General features: G+C 48.3%; 1 protein-coding gene across 2 annotated transcripts in view; it reads left to right on the forward strand.

Moving 5' to 3' along the window:
* CSMD2 (CUB and Sushi multiple domains 2) overlaps window positions 1-20,098 on the forward strand; it is a 679,919-nt gene extending 659,821 nt beyond the window's left edge. Inside the window, exons 58-70 of one of the 2 annotated variants that reach the window (XM_043461986.1) lie at window positions 2,241-2,417; window positions 3,806-3,985; window positions 4,359-4,532; window positions 7,096-7,269; window positions 7,589-7,662; window positions 10,748-10,859; window positions 11,428-11,607; window positions 12,513-12,578; window positions 13,867-14,028; window positions 15,827-15,939; window positions 18,053-18,140; window positions 19,543-19,681; window positions 19,827-20,098. In XM_043461986.1, the coding sequence (XP_043317921.1) occupies window positions 2,241-2,417; window positions 3,806-3,985; window positions 4,359-4,532; window positions 7,096-7,269; window positions 7,589-7,662; window positions 10,748-10,859; window positions 11,428-11,607; window positions 12,513-12,578; window positions 13,867-14,028; window positions 15,827-15,939; window positions 18,053-18,140; window positions 19,543-19,681; window positions 19,827-19,986 (1,799 nt within the window). In that variant the 3' untranslated portion in view covers window positions 19,987-20,098. The remainder of the gene's footprint in view (window positions 1-2,240; window positions 2,418-3,805; window positions 3,986-4,358; window positions 4,533-7,095; window positions 7,270-7,588; window positions 7,663-10,747; window positions 10,860-11,427; window positions 11,608-12,512; window positions 12,579-13,866; window positions 14,029-15,826; window positions 15,940-18,052; window positions 18,141-19,542; window positions 19,682-19,826) is intronic. The other variant, XM_043461987.1, reaches the window with a different exon arrangement.
* The last annotated feature ends 544 nt before the right edge of the window (window positions 20,099-20,642 follow it).

Below are 20,642 nucleotides of genomic sequence, written 5' to 3' on the forward strand. Positions count from 1 at the left end.
GCTTTTTTTCCTTCAAGTGTAGCACTTGTCACATCATATTTTAATTCATCTGTTTATAGGTAGGTTCTTAAGATAGACTGGACTCCTCAAAGGCAGGGGTCATGGCTCAGTCGTCACTGCATTTCCCGTACCTACGCAGCATAAATACTTGTTGAATGGATGGGTATTAGAGCCTATCTGATCTACAAAATGATTCTTATCATTTTGGGATCATTTTGGGACTTTGGGACCATGCAAATGTCATACATACTTACAAAATAAAATTATATGAAAAATTATAAACAAGTAATCTCTATCAAAAATCAAAATGGAAACAAATGAACTTAACTATGTGTCAAGTTGGTGATTTAATAACCCAGAGAATTATTTCAGTTGACTTGAAAAAATGAAATTTGAATATGGTATATATATCCTAAGGACAAAGAACTGCAATGAAATCTTAAACTGGTTCTAAAACTGTATGGTTTTAGCAATCATATTGCTGGTAATCAAATTGGAGTGACAATTCTGAAACTATCACATATATAATACCATACTCTATATGGATAAAGCAAGTTAAAATTATTTATTGTCATTAAGAACCAAGATTTTAAAATAAAAGAGGTATCATATAAAAGATGAAAAAGTTAAGGAAAAACTCCTAATTCTAAACTTGGCTTGGAAATATCAGTATAAACTCATAGTGTATTTTCAATTTGAAAAGTTATTTTTCCAATCTAAAAGTCTAGAGTCAATGACCATCTCAGTAGCAATGAGTGCCCTTAATGCCCAGACTGTAGTTTTAAATCCATTGTCCATTAGAAGGAACCAGAGCTCTTTAGGGAAATGGCTGATTCCAGGACTGGGGCAGGAAACACACAAGATGAACATGGACACTTGTCACTCCAGCAAGGAATCTACCAAACACCACTGGGTCATGTCAGAGGAACTCAGGAGCCAACTTCAAAGGGTCTCCATTAGTCAGAGATGGAATAATTTGAATGTCAATAAGAATAAATGACAACAGAAGGCAGCGTAACAAATAAACTTAAATCTGTGAATTCAAATGATTGTCATTTGGAGCTTGCTAGGGAACCAACTAATTATTCTCATATCTGATTTCTTTTTTTGAAATCAATCATTAGTCCAACATTCCTGTGTGAACTCTATTTCAGGGTAAGCAAATATTTAATGATGGGCAAGTTCTTTATTAAAGAACCCAAGCGAATGCAGAAAGAATGTGGAATTGATCAACAGGGATCCACTGTATAGCACAGGAAACTCTGCTCAATATTGTGTGGCAACCTAAGTGGGAAAAAACTTGAAAAAGAATAGATACATGTGTATGAATAACTGAATTACTGTGCTTTACACCTGAAACTATCACGACATTGATAATCAACTATACTCCAATAATACTCCAAAATAAAAAGTTAAAAAAACAATTTAAAATTTTTTAATTTAAAAAGAATTGTAGAATTAAAATGATACCATTTCTGTCCCCTAATGAAATATGAATCTGGTCAACAATGATTACTTTCTATTGAAACCATTAAATGGCAACTAATCGGAGCTTAATAATGCCAGATAAGGCAGTCAGACCTGACCCACTGGACAGCCTCAACATCACTGACAAGGAGGCATGCGGACATTCTGTGCCTCTGATGTGATGTGAAAAACACAAAACCACTTGCGAAGTACCTTTGTCAGAAAGTAGAACCTGATTGCAGTAATGATAGAGGAAGATATTGAACAATGCCTTGTTCACCAAGTTAGTAAAATCCAGAAAGTGGGAAGTTCTACCAGTTAAATGCCCTGATTTCTGTGACAGATAAATTATAGGAGAGGGTAATCCAGTGACCTCTGGATTCAGAGAGTCTTAGAGACATGCAATCAAATGTCATGTGTGGACCTTGATGATTCAAACAAATCAACTATTAAAAAAAGAGATACAGACAGAGTCTTGAAGAAAACTAAGCACCACTTGGCTATTTGGTGATATGAAGGAATCGGTTAAAATTTTAGGTGTGATAACAAAATAGACATGGTCTTTAATTTTTAGAAATCTTAAAACATCCCCCCAGGTCTCTCCTCCCCTTCTGAGGGTGGGATGATCAGACATGGGAGCTTCCCAAGAGGGATGCTTTCAACCCGCAGGCTCCTGGTGTAACCTGTGGCCTCCACTCTGCACAGGACTTAGCCTAACCCCGGGGGATGCCTGCCCTTGTTCTGATGAGTAATGTGTTCCTTCTGCTTCCTAGTGATCTCTTGTGGGAATCCTGGGACTCCAAGCAATGCCCGAGTCCTGTTCAGCGACGGCCTGGTTTTCTCCAGCTCCATCGTCTATGAGTGTCGGGAAGGCTACTATGCCACAGGCCTGCTTAGCCGGCACTGCTCGGTCAACGGCACCTGGACAGGCAATGATCCGGAGTGCACAGGTGAGACCCTCTGGGCTCCATGGCAGTGGGGCTCCTCCACGCCAGAGAGAGGGCTGTCTGCCAGAGATTGGGAAGACTGGCTGGTGTTGAGGGACTTGATCCTGAATGAGAATCATGCAAATTGTCTCCATTTACTGAGCACGTACTGCGGGACTGCCACTGAGCAAAGTGCTTTGTTTTCAGGTCTTCTGATGCTCACCACAATCCCCTGTGAAAGTAGGAAAGTGAAAGTCACTCAGTCGTGTCCAGCTCTTTGCGACCCCATGGACTACACAGTCCATGGAGTTCTCCAGGCCAGAATACTGGAGTGGACAGCCTTTCCTTTCTCCAGGGGATCTTCCCAACCCAGGAATCAAAGCCAGGTCTCCCGTGTTGCAAGAGGATTCTTTACCAGCTGAGCCACTGTTAGCTCTACTGTCCCATATGAGACAAATGAGGCTCAAGAGAGCTTCAGAATATGTAATTGCTATTTTCCAGGCTCTAGCCAGTTCCTGGGGCTTTCTTTTTCTCTTTTAGGGCAAACCCCCAGTGCTGAGCCTGATTCTCTTTCTACCTGAAAGCTGCTGCCATCTGTCATCTTTGTTAGCTCCATTTTGCCCTTCAATCCATCCCCACCCCAGCCTGGCTCCTCCTTCTTGCTTCTCCTAGAAGCAACTCCAGACCCTTTTCCTTGAAAAGCAAATCACCGTGGGGCCCAGATGGAAGGAAGTGATTATTAAAGGGAATCTTATACAACATTCTCCCTTTCAGAGTCCTAGCTGTGAATTCCAGGCTCCATCTGAATTGAAATCCCCTGTCAGGCTCACTGTTGCTCCGAGGTCAGAGCTCACCAATCCCCACCCTCACTTGATACTGTAACACAGGAATGACCACTGCATCGGTCACGAGGCCCTGCTCCTAGTCCGCTGGGCCCACGGAGGCCTCCTGGGCAGAAGAGCAGTCAGTAAGATGCCCTTCCCAGCAGACAAATTGTCTTATCAACACATCTTAGGTCCATCATGTGGTCCATCAACACACCTTAGGCTCTTCAACCTGGACACCTCCCTCCCTCTGGTCCCCAGCCTCATTTATGGAGGGAGCCCTCTGAATACTTCCTCTTAGAGGGGTGGGCTTTACATGGACCAGATGGGCTTCCCAGCCCAAGTTGCTGGGGTGTGTAAGGATGGTGCGGGCAAGGAAGGGGGTGTAGGACAGCCTCTGCAGGGAGACTTGGCTGCAGGGAGTTAGAATGATCGGCACCCTAACTGGAAACCTGGGAGGAGATGCAACATCCCTTCTCTGACAGTTTTCCTTCCCAAACGTGTGGGGAGCAATCGGGATGGTGTTGGGATGCTAAGGAGGTAAGAGTCTGTGCTGGGAGTGAACGAAGCTCTGTCTCCACGTCCTAGTCATAAACTGCGGCGACCCTGGGGTTCCAGCCAATGGCCTCCGGCTGGGCAGTGACTTCAGATACAACAGAACTGTCACCTACCAGTGCGTCCCTGGCTACATGATGGAAACACACAGGGTGTCTGTGCTCAGCTGCACCAAGGACCGGACATGGAACGGCACCAGGCCGGTCTGCAAAGGTGTGTCTGGGGGCTACAGATGTGTGGACGCAGGGCTGGAGCAGGTACAAAAGCCTTGAACATCTAGGAGGGAGAGGGTGGTGAAGCAGAGCCCTAACGTCTAATCTGGGGGTGTGCAAGGGGAGGCGTGGTCCCTGAACATCTACAGGGAGGGAGTGGGAAGGTCCTGAGCCTTGAACCTGGAGGACAGGGTTGTGCAGAGAAGAATGGGTTGTTGCAAGTTGCAACGAGACCGCGTTCCCAAGGGAAGAGGGGTGGTTCCTGATTGCTCTCACTTAGCCCGGGCTCCCAGCGGGCCAGTTGCCTCGGTGCCGACGGCAGCCCTGGTTTCCCAGGGCAGCCCCAGCACTCCGCCTACCTTGGTCTCCCCCAGCTATCATGTGCAAGCCGCCCCAGCTCATCCCCAACGGGAAAGTGGTGGGATCCGACTTCATGTGGGGCTCAAGCGTGACGTACGCCTGCCTGGAGGGGTACCAGCTCTCCCTGCCCGCGGTGCTCACCTGCGAGGGAAATGGGTCCTGGACCGGAGAGCTGCCTCAGTGTTTCCGTAAGTCGCTCACAGGGGGCCTCCGGGGCATCTCTCTGCTGGCTCCTCTCCTTGCCCCCTTAGAACTCTGCTGCTGGAAGGCCTAGAACGAGGCTCTCCTCTCCAAATCAGGGAGCTTTGTCAAAGACCACTATTAAGAAAGGAAGGGATCTTAAAGGAAGAATGTGAGAATATCTTCACTGAGCCCTGGCTCCAGTCACTGGGTGGCGTCACAGTGGAGGGAAATTAAACCAGATACGGGAGATGCTTCTTAGCTGGAAAAGCTGTTAACTGATTGGGATAGAACCCAAAGATGGAGTCGGAGGTGGGCAGGTGGAGCAGTGCTAGAAACATGCCTGACCTGAAGGATGAGACCCTGCCCTGGGACACTTGTGGTTTTCTGGCAAGAGGATCATTTCTTATCTACCTGCCCTGATTATGTCTTGAAGAGCCCCAAGTCCTTTCCAGGGCTCATTTCTTACCACATCCCCCAGAGAAGCAGATTCCAGCTCACTTATTCATGTCTTACCCCATCATTGGGTTCTGGAAGGTTTTCTCATTTGCCCATGCTTTGGACAAATTTTTTCTTTCTACTTGGCGTTTAGCTAATGCTGCAGAAAACTGTCGACATAACTCACGACACTGTTTGGGGACCTCTGAAACTTTACTTCAATTTGGGAAATTTCGGCAGAGCTGAAGGCCAGTAAAAGTTGACCCAGGAAAGGCAACATGTGGTTTATGGTTAAGCCCTTAGGCCTTGACATTCCTTCCAGGAAACATGACGAGGATAGCAAGTCTCCAGGTTCAGTCTGGACACCTTGCATTTTCTTGGGAAATAGATGAATTGCTTTTAAACAATGAAACATGGTTATCATTTTTTTTAATGTCCTATATCTGAAAATACAAAGAAGAATGAAATAATCATCTGAACCCTCACTTCCCAAAGATAACCAGTTAGGCTTGTCATTACATTTCCACACAATCACTAAGCATTTTTGCATGTATAGCGGTGTATACACAATTTTCTATAAATGGTATTGAATCTTGCTATTTACAACTTGTATTCATTGACAGGCCATCAGCTCCTTGCTCTGTCAATATGTACTAATCTATACATCATCCTTTTTAATGGTTTTAAAAAAAATTCCCCTATTATAGATGCCACACTGTTTTAATCTTCACCTACTGGTGATAAATTTGGATCTCTCCAGTTTAACCATGTTACAAACAGTTCTGCAATAAACAGCTTCAAAAGGAACATTTCTTTACCCTTGTGGTAAAGTCCTAGGAGTGAGGATGCTGGGCCATCCAGCACACTATACTTCTTGATACATGTTGCCAACGTGTCTTCTAGAAAAAGTGATCCTATTTACACTCCCACCTGCAGTTGATATGACTATTTCTTGACTCACACCCTCATAAACAATTGATTTTGCCAATATTATTAATATCTACCAACCTGAGAAGTTTTAAAAAATGTCTAAGATTTTAAGATATCTAAGCTAAGATTTTAATTGGCATCACACTGCTTCTTAGCAGAACTGAGCTGCTCTTTGTCTGTCATCCATTTGTATTTCTTATTCTTCGAGTTGCTGCTTCCTGAATGTGGGAACTTTTGATCAGCTCAGCCTTTAATGAACTTCTGATTGATCCATCCAGGCTGCCCAGATTCCAGGACCAGGCTTCCATTTGATTTTTGCATCTGATTTCCAACCTCTTGACTCTGTGTACACACACACACAAACACACACACAAACACACATACACACACACAATCATAGCACAAAGAATGTTCCTCATGCTTGAAGTGATGTCTTAGGGAACTTTGACTTCCATAGTCAGTTTTTTAAGATCCTCTCTGCTGATTCAAACAAAATAGACACTCTTAGACCCTGCTTTCTGTAGGGTAAGTGCACAGTCTGGAAAGGCATTCGGCAATACGGGTCAAAAGCTGCAAACACACTCAAACCTTTAAAGATAATAAGTTCACTCCTAGAGAAGTCTCCTAAGAAAATAATACAAGTTAAACAAAAGCCACATGTAACTTTATAATAATAGAAAATGCTTAAGAAGAGGGTTATGATCAGCTGTAATCATTTTGTACAACATCTCACTGCAGATTTATGTAGCCGGTAAGTGATCATAATGTCATAAACACGGGACATGTTGACAGAATAGCAAGTGAACAAAGCAAAGTCAACAGCACCTGGACATTGGGTTTGCAAGCACACATGTGTTTGCATACAGCTGAACAAACCCTAGAAGGGAAGGAGCACAAAAATGCAAAACCATTTTGGGTAGTAGGATGATAGTTTATTTTTACTCGATGTTCTAAACTTCCTCTAATGTTACTCCTTTACACTGATATGATGATTAGGAAGCATTTGAATCTGGAAAGGAGAGGAAACCTCAGAGCTGCATTGAGGCAGGTGTAGCCGTTGACGCAGAGCTTCTCCACAGCCAGAGTTCAAGGGGAACCAGGAGGAAAGCAATGCAGACCAATGACTGGGTGGGGGTAAAGCGGGGCAAGCAGGCTGAGTTCTAGACAGCGACTTGGACCTACTTCTCTCCCTCATCTCCCCAGCTGTGTTCTGCGGAGATCCCGGCGTCCCAGCCCGAGGCAGGAGAGAGGACCGAGGATTCTCCTACAGGTCGTCTGTCTCCTTCTCCTGCCAGTCGCCTCTGGTGTTGGTGGGCTCTCCACGGAGGTTCTGCCAGTCAGATGGGACGTGGAGTGGTACTCAGCCCAGCTGCATAGGTGAGAGGTGACCCGGAGCAGGGTGTCCCTTCTGGTGGACATCCTTCCTTAGGGCCCAAGATGATGAATTTTCTTCCCTGTCTCATCTGCACAATGGGGCAAGTGCTCCTCAGAGCTCCTTAAAACAGGATGTGAACTAGCCAGCATTCATATGCCGCCCAGAATCACAGTCAGCCAGGGGATGACTCGAGGGGAGAGTCCAAAAGGCAGGGCCATCGGGACACGCCTCCATCCCCTTTCCCATGTCTGTTTCTCAGAGTGAGCAGGGACCACAAAAGTTTCTGTCACCATGGTCTGTTTCTTTGTTTTTGCAATCCAGACCCCACACTGACCACGTGTGTGGACCCCGGCGTGCCGCAGTTCGGGATACAGAACAACTCCCAAGGCTACCAGGTAACGAGGTCCACCAAGATCAGGGCTCTGTGCCTCCTGTCCCTTCCGGTCACTGTCAGTCTCAGAGGACCCAGGGGCCTTCCTCAGGACAGCACTGGGGGGGACGAGACATGGGAACCTGAAGAGAGAAAGCAGCCTGTCTCTTTAAGCCATGCTGCACGGTAGCCCCTCTCCCCCCGCCCACCCGAAGAAATGGGCAGGTGTTTCCACCAATCAGAGAAGCTGGTGTGGAAGAGTGGGATTCACGTGTAGCTCCATAGACACTGCTCAGTAGCCGTGTGTGATGGGGACAGGGCGTTTACAACAATACAGAAATCAGTGAGACAGGTAGACCTCCTATCCCCAGGGAAGCCATACCGGGCCCAGACCCGGCAGTCGGAGCAAGCAGGTGCCACATGGGAGGCCCATCCCAGTGGGATACAGGCTCCAGGGACACAGCTCAGAGGGAGCTTCAAAAGGAAAGGATTTGGACCTGGATGGGCCCCTCTGCGCAGAAGGAAGCAGGAAAGGAGTGGGTATGTTTAAGGCAGGACAATGAACCGGAGCCCCCGATGTGCCCAGGGGAATATCAGGGACCACACCGGAAATGGCAGGTCAGGATCTAGCCAAGCAATGGCATTTATTCACTTAGACCATGTTTGACAAATATTTACTACCGTAAACTATTCTAGGCTCTTGGAATACAGTGAGAACAAAAACAAGCCAAGTGCCTCTAAGGGCTGGTGACGATAAATAAACAAGATCATTTCTGCAACCAGCAAGCACTGCACATGGCTGAATACACAGGGCTGTGGCGGGGAAGCGGGGGTGCAGTTTTAGGAAGTATAGTGAGGGGAGGGTTTTCCTGAGCTTGGACTGTGGTGCCCTTGGTGAGAAGGGCGGGCGTACCTGGCAGGGTCGGCGGCCAGTGCAGAAGCAGAGCCAGTGCACGTTGCAGGACTAGAAAGCTGGCCCGCCACCAGGTCCAGAGGATAACGAGAGAGGAGAAGGACATGAAGCCCAAGTGCCAGCCTGGGTTTGAAAACCTCCCTCACTTCACTTAGCACTGCCCTGTGAAGTTAAATATTCACACATCCTGTTACCCAGAGGTCCCAGTCATAGAAACCAAGCCCAGAGACCGTCTCACACATGTTACCTAGAAATGAGGAAAACCGTGGTGTGGTCACAGCATGGTTCATCACTCAGCAGTGAAAGGGAAGGAACTATATCGCCACACAACGTGGATGAATCTTAGAAGCAGAGTACTGAATGTCAAAGGATACTATTTCAAGGAATATTAAAACCAAGAAAAACTTACACTGTTTAGATATATATGTTCACGTGTGTGATAGTAGGCTTCCCAGAGGGCACTAGTGGTAAAGAAGCCACCTGCCAATGCAGGAGATGCAAGAGACACAGGTTCAATCCCTGGGTTGGAAAGATCCCCTGGAGGAAGACATGGCAACCCACTTCAGTCTTCTTGCCGGGAGAATCCCATGGACAGAGGAGGCTGGCGGGCTGCGGTCCATGGGATCACAAAGAGTTGGACACAACTAAAGAGACTTAGCACTCACGCACGCACATATGTGATAGAATTACTTTGTAACGATGCAAGGAAATGAAAAACACAAAATTGAAGAGACTGGTTATCACTGAGGGAGCTGAGCAACAGGACGGAGAAGGAACACAAGGAACACGTAGATAGTTACAACCTTATTGATGCTGTTCTAGCCCTTAAGCTGAGTAGCAGGATCCACTTAAAGTGTCCATTTTATTGTGATGACTCATGTCTGTGTATTTGCCATATATTCTTTTTACACAGCAAATATCACCTAATAAATTTTAAAAAGAGAAGGCCATGAACTGGGTCAGGTCAGGCCTTGAGACCATGATAAGCATTTTGGATTTTATTCTCCATGTCACAGGAAACCATTTAAAAGGGACTTAATGTGATCCATCATTTGAACTATCACTCAGGACCCCAAGGTAATAGGGGTTAGGAATGGAAGGACTTAGAAAAGACTTCAACATCTCGAGAGAACGATGAGAGTAGGGCTGAGCTGAGCAGGGGTAGCATCAGTGGGCATAGTGGACCTAGAGAGATTCAAAGGGATCAGGAGGTATTTTGTCGGTAGAACCAAGAAGACTTATTGATGGATTGGGTAGAGAAGTTGAAGGAAAGAGAGGAATCAACAATGACCTGAGGGTTTTTATTTGCCCTTTACCCCCAGCTGGGTGCCATTTGCTGAATAAGGTGATGAAATACAAAAGAAAATACAAAAGTGGGCACGGATGCAGGCCGTGAAAGTTAAGTTTCACCTTGAGTTTGATTTTGTTCCCGGGCATCATAGAGACACGTGAGGGTTTTGAGCTGGAAAGCAATGTGATCCGAGATGCACTTTAGGAAGCTGAGCTGGCAGCATTGTGCCCCGTGGATTGGAAATGGAGAGATGGAGCTGGTGGTTGCAGGGAACATCAAGTCAGACAGTGAGAGGCTACTGGAGGGTGAAGGTGGAGCAGGGGGAGAGATGACAGGGAGGGTGGCAATTCTGCTCATGAGATGTTTACAAAGCACAGCTCTAGATTCTATAGGGGACATGTCCTGAAAAGAATTTATACATTTATGGAGGGAAGAGACATGCACAGTAATATTCTACATCCCACAGTTCTTCACATGTTAGAAAATGCTTCCAAACCCACCCCCACATTTGAGCGTCACAACATTCCACTGTAGTTGTGGTGGGGCTATTCCCAAGTCTGCACCAGAGGGGCTGAGGTGTAGAGAGTTTCGTGTAGCCAGTCATCCATGAGTAAATGTGGACACCAGAGCTCACAGCCAGGGTCTTCTGATTCTGAGTCAGGTACTCCATCCACTGTTGCAGACTGAGATATATCCCACAAGAGCATTGACCTGGCCCAGGGAGTTGGGGGAAGCCTTGTGGAAGAGGCATAATGTAAGCTGCCTCAAGGGATAAGTAAGATGTAATCGGGCAGAGAAGCAGAAGGGTGGGTAGCAGTAGGGTGGTGGGAGAGTAAGCAGTCGAGGGATGGGTGAGAAGCATCACTGGATGGAAGGTGATCCTGGGAACCTCCATCCCGGCCACAGGTTGGAAGCACCGTGCTCTTCCGTTGTCAGAAAGGTTACCTGCTCCAGGGCTCCACCTCCAGGACGTGCCTCCCCAACCTGACCTGGAGCGGAACCCCGCCCGACTGTGTCCGTGAGTGCTCCCAGATAACTCCTCTCAGCAACTCATAACCTCCCCGACCTGGGCCTCCAAGATGTGCTTGAATGCTCAGAGTGACAGGGAGCTCACAACTTCTCACTGGGACCATAGTGATCTCTTTGTCGTCCTTACCCCTTGGGCCCCGTCCCCCCCCCCCCAGAAGATATTTCTGCACAAAAGCCTTTCTGGTATTCTAAGGCAATCCCTCTGCCTTAGCAAAGAAAAAGAAAGAACTTTCCCATGGCTGCAGATACCACAATGACAAGGCCTACCCTCAGGATGGAAAATCTCAGGCTTTTGACTGTAATTACTCCCTTTCCCTCAGGAAAAGTGCCTAGGTTCCCTCAGGGTCAGCTGAGTCATTATCCACATGATCTCCATGTTGACCACTTGCATAGACATCAAGGCTGGTGGGGCGGGGGTGGGGGAGGCGTTGCTGGCCATGAGCGGGGCCCATAAGGGAAAGGATGGGGCTGTTCAATAGAGAAATGGGAGCATGGGGGAGAGGCCTCCTGGAAACCCCAATCTCCCCCTACCCAGCAATGTCTTCCCTCTCATCCAGCCCACCACTGCAAGCAGCCAGAGACGCCAAGCCATGCCAACGTCGGGGCGCTGGACCTGCCCTCCATGGGCTACACGCTCATCTATTCCTGCCAGGAAGGCTTCTCCCTCAAGGGCGGCTCCGAGCACCGTACCTGCAAAACAGATGGCAGCTGGACGGGCAAACCACCCATCTGCCTGGGTGCGTGTGCCCTGTCGGTGAACCTCTCCACAGTGGGGGGCCAAAGGGGACAGCTGAGCTTGAGTGAGAGGGCCAAAGAAAAGAAAGAACTGTCATTTCCAGAGGCTGGAAAACCTGCTTCTGATTTCCTGAGGTGTTGAGTCTAGAAGATGAAAGCAGAGCAATCTAAAGAGCTCATAGTGAAGCCACCCCAAGTTTTATCTTTCTACCTGAGCTTGAACACTCCCCCAGGTGTTGGGTATAGCTTCCCTTGTGGCTCAGTCAGTAAAGAATCTGCCTGCAGTGCAGAAGATCTGAGTTCGATCCCTGGGTCTGGAAGAAGGAAATGGCAACCCGCTCCAGTATCCTTGCCTGGAAAATCTCATGGACAGAAGAGCCTGGGGGGCTGCAGTCCATGGGGTTGCAAAGAGTCGGGCACGACTGGGCAACTAACACTTACTTACTTACTTAAGGGTTATACTTAATCACCAGACAGAGAAAAACTGTGTTCCACTAAAATGAAATAATGCATTATGCATATATGCATATCATAACCTTGATAAAACAGCACCCACTCACTGATCCCTCAGGGTTACCAAGAAGTCCCAGACCTCCTTCCTCCTGTTCTTCATTCATTTGAACTCTTAGTTGCAACTTGTGGAATCTAGTTCCCGGACCAGGGATCAAACCCAGGTCTCCTACATTGGACGCATGGAGTGGACTACCAGGGAAGCCCCTAACTCTTTATATCATTCTGAGAGGGGTCCATAGCATCATCAAAGTAGTCCACCACCTGGTCTGAGAGGATAAGTCCAAAGCAAGATTTCAAAGAACCCATTGACCTAGTGTTGGTGAGATGGCCTTTATTTTTCTAATAGAGCACAGACTAGAGGCTGAGCCTGTCTTCTCCCCTTCTCTTTCCCCAGCAGAGGTCCGGCCCAGTGGGAGACCCATCAACACTGCCCGGGAGCCTCCACTCACCCAAGCTTCTGGTATGTCTAGTCTAGAGCTTTGGCTCAAGAAAGTGGTGTTGCTTCCTTCATCTAGTTACCCAGGAACATGCACATGAGTTTCTGAGTACTCAGTGGAAGGGCATGGAAACAGTCTACAGAGCCCAACAGATTTCCCCATCTACCTCCCAACCCCAGGCAGACCTCAGGAGGAAGTAAGCTTGCAAGAAACAGAAAACACATACAGAAGAAAGACCAAAGCCTTCTAGAAACATGTCCAGAGCATCAAGCTCTGGAGCCACAGATTACCCCAACCCCTTCTGGCACAGGTCCAGGCAGTGTGTGGTCATAGAGACGCAGGTCCTGCTGAGGGAGCTTGCTGCAAAGGTTATGTTTCTAAGACAGATATTGTGTCTTTCCAAGTGTGATGCCCAGAACGGGTACAGAACTACAGGTGTGGCCTGACTAATGCAAAATTATTCTAGACTTATCATACCCTTTTTGGAACTGTATTCTTTTATTTACCATATTAGCATCTGTGTTATACAAAAAGAGATTAGATTTGGCATCAAGCTCAACTCAAGTTCCATTTTGGTCACTGACCAGCTGTGTCCTTGGACAAATAACCTTCACCTCTTGAGCTCCAGTTGACCTTTCATTAAAATAGGAGTCATGATACTCTCCTTAGAAAATTATTATAAGGATACATAGCAGTTTTAGTAGCTGTCATTCATTTTATGCTTTTGTGATATTCAGTCATTTAACCCCTGATGAGGCAAGTGGGATGGCCCCCATTTACAGAACTACAGGTGTGGCCTGCACAGGTGAGGAAGTGGAGGCTCTTACACATGGTCAAACAACCGACTAGGGAGAGGCCGAGGTGAGAGTCCGCATCTGCCTGCCTGCCTCTGTCCATGTTTTTATCTACAGCTTAATACCTACATTGGTTTTCTCTCCTCTCTTTTTCCCTTTCTCCACCTTTTCAACCCCTTCCCTCTTTTTTTCTTCCTTCTCCTTCTCTCTTCTAGTTCATTCACTCCCTCTTTCTCTCTCTCCCTTCCTCTCTCTCTCTCTCACACACACACACTTTGACTTTTTCCTTTTTCTTCATCCACTTTCTCTCTCCCTCTCTTTCCCTCCACCCATCCGCTCTGAGACACAGAGCCTCACGAGGAGATCAGGCACTCCAAGCCCACCCCACCCACCCGCCGGCATGTTAGATGCTGGGGAAGACAATCTCAGGGAGAGAACTGGGGTCAGTCGTCAGGTGGCCTCAGTTCTGCCAGCACATGTGAAAGTCCCTCTCACGTCTGTTTCTTAACTCCTCTAGTTCCTGGCGATGTTTTCGCCAAGAATTCCCTATGGAAAGGGGCCTATGAGTACCAGGGGAAGAAGCAGCCAGCCATGCTCAGGGTGACTGGTTTCCAGGTCATCAACAGCAAGGTCAACGCCACCATGATCGACCACAGCGGCGTGGAGCTGCACTTGGCTGGTAAGGTGCAAGCCACCTGCAGGAAAGCCTGCCAGGTGGTGAGGGTGATGGGCACACGCTCTAAGGTCACTTCCTGTGCTGTCCTGCAAGGTTCAGATTGGTCTGTAGGCAGGGGAAGAGGAAATGTCTGTTCATCTTTGTTTACATGGTAAAAGCACCGCAGACTACAGGGAAATGGTCAGATGACAAACATTAGTAAATTGAAAGTACAAAAAAAAAAAAAAAACCTCTTACAAATAAAGAGACAAATACCCTCCCTAAAAACTGAACCAAAAATAAAGGCAGATAACTCCCAGAAGCCAAAGTACAGTTAATAAACAAATGGAAAAATATTTTTAGCAATAATCAAAAGAAGTGGAAAATGTCACTTTCCACTTATTCCACTTTTTTAAGCCATAAATTTTGGTGCTAGTCCAGTGAAGGTAGTACTGGTCAAAGTATGAAATAGTATTGTTGAACAAAATAACTTGGCAATTTGTATCAAGAGCCATGAAAATGACTGGACCCATCAATTACACTTCTAAGAATTTTCATCATAAGAAATAGTTATAGAGGGAATCAAACATTTGTGAAAAAAAGAATGGGCTAATTGTATAACATAAAACCTGGGAATAGAAAATTGTCTCAAAAGAAATGGATATATTAATTATAGTATGTCTGCTGGATAAAATACTATGCCAATTTGGGAGAAAGTACACCCACTACAATGCATTTAAAATGTAACTCCAGTTTTTAAAGGGAAAAAAATATATATTCATAAGAAAGAAAATTGAAAGTAATTACACCAAAGTGTTAACAGTGGTTATTTCTCAGAAATGAGACCAGGAATGAATTTTCTTTCTTCATGCATCACTGCATTTGCCAAAATTTCCCCAATTTTCAAATTTTATATAGTCAGAAAAACTAGATATCTTGGAAGGCAAATGTTTATTGAATAGATAGGTAGATCAATGGATGCCTGAGTACATGTGAATACACAACCCCGCATGCAGTCACAACCACTCATTCATGCGTGCACACACAAACACAACTAAAGTTCATATTCACTCAGGTGCTCTGAAACATAGTCCTAAACACATCCACACACTCTGGCACACATGCCCTCGTGTATTCCCTGCACCCACTGCATTGTAAGCACGCCATGTATTAACTGACCCTTGACATATACAAAATCCTATTCCCTTTATTCTCAAGCATGCATGTCTAAACAGGAACACAACCACAGACCAGTAATCCACTTGTTTATTAGCACACATATGCACATTCTTGCATATCCTCACATTTTAGCCAACACAAAGTCACGGGCCACACTGCGCTTACCTAACTCCAGTTATACATGGGATGTTTATAGCAATATCCACACATGAAATCCTGCTCAGAGGCTTGCCTGGTGGCTCAGTGGTAAGGAATCCACCCGCCAATACAGGAACACAGGTTTGATCCCTGCTCCAGGAAGATCTCAAATGCCACAGAGCAATTAAGCCCATGTGCCACAACTATTAAGCCTGTGCTCTGGAGCCTGGGCACCACAGCTACTGAAGCCTGTGCGCCTAGAGTCCATGCTCTGCCACAAGAGAAGCCACTGCAACGAGAAGCCCATGCACAGCAACTAGAGAGTGGCCCCCACTCACGGCAGCTAGAGGAAAGGAAGCAGCAAAAACCCAACACAGCCAAAAATAAATAAATTAACTAAAAAAAAAAAATCCTACTCAGACACTCACACCCACATATCCACAGACTTGGGTTTTGAAAATTTACCGGATCTTTCAAGCGTACCCTCTGAACTTTCTTTTCCCAGGAATTTACAAGAAAGAAGATTTCCATCTCCTCCTTCAAGTTTACCAGATTACAGGGCCTGTGGAGATCTTTGTGAATAAGTTCAAAGATGATCACTGGGCTTTAGACGGGCATGTAAGTTCAACAGAACCTCACTCAGGCCTTGACCTCACTGTGTCCTTGCCCTGTAACTGATTCCCGTGTCACTGGCTGGAAGGAGGGGGATGAAGTGGGTGGAAACTTAGGATCAACGTGGAAACTTGGGAGGAGGGCTTCTATGGGGCCAGGACTGGAACCAAGGGAGTCCCAGTCTGCTAGTGAAGTGAACACAGGAAAAAGATAAAAAGGGCCAGGAGGCTGAGTCTAGAGGTGTGTATCTGAGCGAGATACAGTAGATTCCTAAGTGTAAGCAGAAAACACGGAATTATAACCCACGAGGAACTACTGTACATCAGAGAGAACTCTGTTCAATGTTATGTGGCAGCCTGGATGGGAGGGAAGTTTGCGGAAATGGATACATGTGTATGTGTGGCTGAGTCCCTTTGCTGTCCACCTGAAACCATCATAACATTGTCAATCGGCTACACCCCAACACAGAATAAGAAGTGTTTTTTTTAAAAAGTGGCCAAAGATGAAAGAGGAAAAGAACAGAAGAAATGGGAGGTTGGCAGCCCAAGAGTAAATTCAAGCAGGTTGAAGGTCACGAGGTGGTTGTGGGAGCTGGGAGAACGTGATGAGTCCCAGGCACACACTGAGCATCTTTGCACACTTAAGGATCTTGGCACATTTGAGGGTGATTCAGCACAGCTTGAGTCACCAGGACCTGGGAAAAGGAGACAACTCCTCGAATTCCCTTGTGGGAAAGACTTGTTCCATGCACGGGCCTTCTTCAGGTGGAATCCAGGTCTGCAGGGATACTTCTCTGCCCAGACCTTTCAATTTCACAGGCAGGGGTGTGGAGCAGTCACCCGTCACTCCGTCAGCTTCCCTGTCTTGGATCACTGAAGCTAGAAGTGGAGGGGCGGGAAGGAGGAAGAGGTCATGAGGCCGGAGAAACAGAGAGCTGAGTCAGGGGGCGTCCTCACGGCCAAGGCCGTGGGGGTAGAGGGCTGAGGGTCGAGTGACTTTGCTGATAAACACTAAGGGAGAAGCGAGTGGCTTCTCCAGGAGCTGGCACGTGGGGTTAGCTCCTGGGGATTCTTGAGAGTATTCTATGGATCCCCTTGGGTATCCTGGTCCTGGCTGGCTTCAATAGTAGAGGTCCAGCTGCCGTGCCAAGACAACAGACTCCCCCACACTGGGAGGAGGGCAGCCAGAGGCGAGAGAACAAGGGTCAAACTTGGGAGCTGGAGTGGAGGCCAGGGACCGGGTGTCAGGGGTGCTCTGGAGGGCCAGGAACAGCCAGAGCAGCTGCCTGGGATGACAGCCAACCATGGACCCACTTCTGTGTCACCCAGGCTGTATCTGGGGGGGACGGGAGGGGAGGTCAGCCTGGAGCGCAGTGGACAGAGGGCTGCACCTGGGGATGGAATGGGAGTCAGAAGGGACCCCAGTAGTACAAGAATCCTCAGAGTTTGCATGTCTGTGTCTGGGACACAAGCCTCACAGAAGCAAGTGCAGAGGGAGCCAGAAGCAGTTATGTCCCCAGCTACCCACCTCCAAAATTAATAGCTTATTGAAATAAGGATGAACTCCCCAAAGTATATTCAGTCTGCTAAGTAAGTTTTCATCAGGGTTTGGTTTGTTCCACAGTGTTCTAAAACTCATTTTTTTTTTTTTTGCATAATAAAATAGTTAACACATATCCAGAGCCTATTAAGTATTCTAAACATTTTATCTATATTGACTCATATAAATCTCGCAGCAACCCTATGACATAGGTACTGTTATTGTTCCCTTTTTAAAATGAGAAACTGAGGCACCGACAGATTCAGCAACTGGACCAGTAGAAGTAAAAATATCTCCCTCCCTCCTACAAGCAGTTGGAGCCCTGCCCCCTCCCCAGTGCCTCTCCCTCACCCGGGTGTGGGCAAAGAACCGATGTCCGCGGGGGTGACAAGGGGCGGGTGATGCCAGCCAACGTGTTTGGCAGTGGGTACCTGTGGGCATACCTCTGGCCTGGCTGGCAGGACCCCTGGCTCCTTCCGGCACACCTCCAGGGTTTGTATAGGTGGAATGTGAGGAGCCACACAAATGTGCATATGTGTGTTAATAAACTGGATTACCCTCTCTGCGCCCACCCTCACAGGTCTCCTCGGAGTCCTCTGGAGGCACCTTCGTCTACCAAGGCTCTGTCAAGGGCCAAGGCTTCGGGCAGTTCGGCTTTCAAAGACTTGGTAACTAGCATCCATCAGTGGAGTGTGAGCTCAAGCGGGTGGTGGGGAAATGCGCGTGTTGGCATGGACGGCAGGGGGTGGGTGAAGTTTAACAGTCCGGGGGGGTGGGGTTCTTAGCCTTCTAGGGTCAGGGATATCTTTAAGATTTTGATCAAAGCTGTGACCTATCTCCTCAGTAACAGTCATGGTACATGATACAGGCAACCATGGTCAAACCGTTTCCTGCTCAGCCCTGGAGTTGAGAGCCCCCAGCTTCAGGGACACTGGGTCTCAGATGTGTCCCCTCAACACTACCTGGCCAGCCCTGAAGCATTGCTGAGCCCTCCCCGAGCATTATGACCACGTGGGGCTCACAGGGGAATCTCAGCCCTGGAAGGGTGGTTTCCCTGTCCTCGTTTTACAGATGAGAATATTGAGTGTCAAGGAGGCATCCTCCCCTACTTCCTCTCCGGCATCTTTACCCTGCACCAGACGCCATCAATGTCAAGCATCCTCACCCCCAGAGATTAGCCTGCACCCAGAGCCTCTAATGGGGAGGGGGTCCTGGCTTCTGGGAAGCAGTGCAGGGGGGAGACAGGAGGCAGCCCCCAGTGCTTGAGGGTCAGCTCTCTATCCCCCAGGATGCTGACACTCCAGTCACCTGGGACCCCCATCTGCCAAGGCGGTGCAGTGTGTTTTCAGCTCTGATCTTCAGAGAGCTCCTCCTGGTCTTCAGTGGAAACCTGCTTCCCTGTGGTTTCCACTCCACCCCGCTCCTCCCCTGGAGTTGTTCTCAGCTCTGCCCTCTTAGCTGCAGGAGTGAAAGCTCTCACCCTTCTATACAGCAGCCCTGTGAAGACTTGAGGGTAGTCCCCCAGGCCCCTTACACGCTGGAGAGACCCAGGAGACCGAGTTCTCGTTCTGACTTCACCACCGATGCCCAGTCTCCCGGGACAGACCCGTCCCCTCTCAGAGGGCGCCTCAGCCCCTCATTTTGGTGGGGCACTCTCACAGTGGTCTTCTGAGCCCTCCCAGTCAGAGGGAGGGAGCGGGGAGGAGGGGAGGCCCTGAGCACTCCCTCCCGCCTCTCCCACCCTCCAGAGTGGGTCCACCTTCGTCTGCCTTATATTTTGGCTTCCTCGGAAGGTTTCACGTGATAAAAGGCTTCTATGCCAAAAGAAGCTTGGAAACATCCAGGGGCTGCGCTTTTTTAAGGCTCTGGGGCACAGTTTCAGATTCTCCAGCAGACTGGCTTCCCCAGGCCTGACCAGCATGTGTGGACTGACCACCCTTCCCCAGGGGATGGCCCAGTTTGGGGGGAAAGCTGCCGGGTGGGCCCTGGGCAGCACCCCGAGCCGCACCCCGCTTCGCAGCAGTGGCCACTGTGTCTGTGACCTGAGGTCTCTGCTCTGGGACTTTGCAGACCTCAGGCTGCTGGAGTCGGACCCGGAGTCCATCGGCCGCCACTTTGCTTCCAACAGCAGCTCAGTGGCAGCCGCCATCCTGGTGCCTTTCATCGCCCTCATCATTGCCGGCTTCGTGCTTTATCTCTACAAGCACAGGTATGGGGCAGGGACAACAGGGTCCCACAGCAAGCGCCCCTCCCCGTCCCTGACCCTGACCGCCCCCCGACCCCAGAGCCTCCCTCTCCCGCTTACAGCCCTGAGTGTCTCTTGACAGCTTGTTCATGCTCTATCTCACTCCCAGGAGAAGACCCAAAGTTCCGTTCAATGGCTACGCGGGCCACGAGAACACGAACGTTCGGGCCACGTTTGAGAACCCGATGTACGACCGCAACATCCAGCCCACAGACATCATGGCCACCGAGGCGGAGTTCACAGTCAGCACGGTGTGTACAGCGGTATAGCCCCCAGGCCTGGCTGCCATCGCCGCCGCCACCGAGAGCCCCGCCTCCGGCAGCCGGTGAGACCCGCACGCCTGGTGACGAGCCCAGCGCGAGGGGGAGGGAGTGCCCGCTACTGCCCTGTGCCAGCCACCGAGGCTGGCACCTCCCTACGCCTGGGACAGGGACCCTCGTCACCCCCTTTACAGATGGGAGAACCCAGGCACAGAAAAAGGAATTAACTTGGCCAAGATCACATAGCTAGCAAGAAGTAGGATGGCAGGATCAGAATCCAATCCCAGGCAGGGGGCTCCAAGACTGTGCTCTTAGCCACTGGGCTCAGCAAAATATCCAAGTAGGCTTATTAGACAGAACTCTCCAGAGAGAGAGAGAGAGATACATATGTATACATAATATATGCATATGTATGTCCACATATATATGTAAACTCTCAAGATATATACACACACATATTGTGTTTGTATTGTATACGTAGATACAGAGAAAGAAGGAGAAATTTATTTTCAGGAATTGACTTACAGGATTGTGGGGCCAGCAAGTCTCAAGTTCATGTGGAAGGTCTGCAGGCTGGAAATTGCATCAGGGGTTGAGGTTGTAATCTTGAGAAAGGCAGTCTGGAGGCAGAATTCTTTCTTCTCAAAGGAGACTTCAGTCCTTTC

The sequence above is a fragment of the Cervus canadensis genome, chromosome 2, assembly GCF_019320065.1.
Source record: "Cervus canadensis isolate Bull #8, Minnesota chromosome 2, ASM1932006v1, whole genome shotgun sequence".
Taxonomy (NCBI): domain Eukaryota; kingdom Metazoa; phylum Chordata; class Mammalia; order Artiodactyla; family Cervidae; genus Cervus; species Cervus canadensis.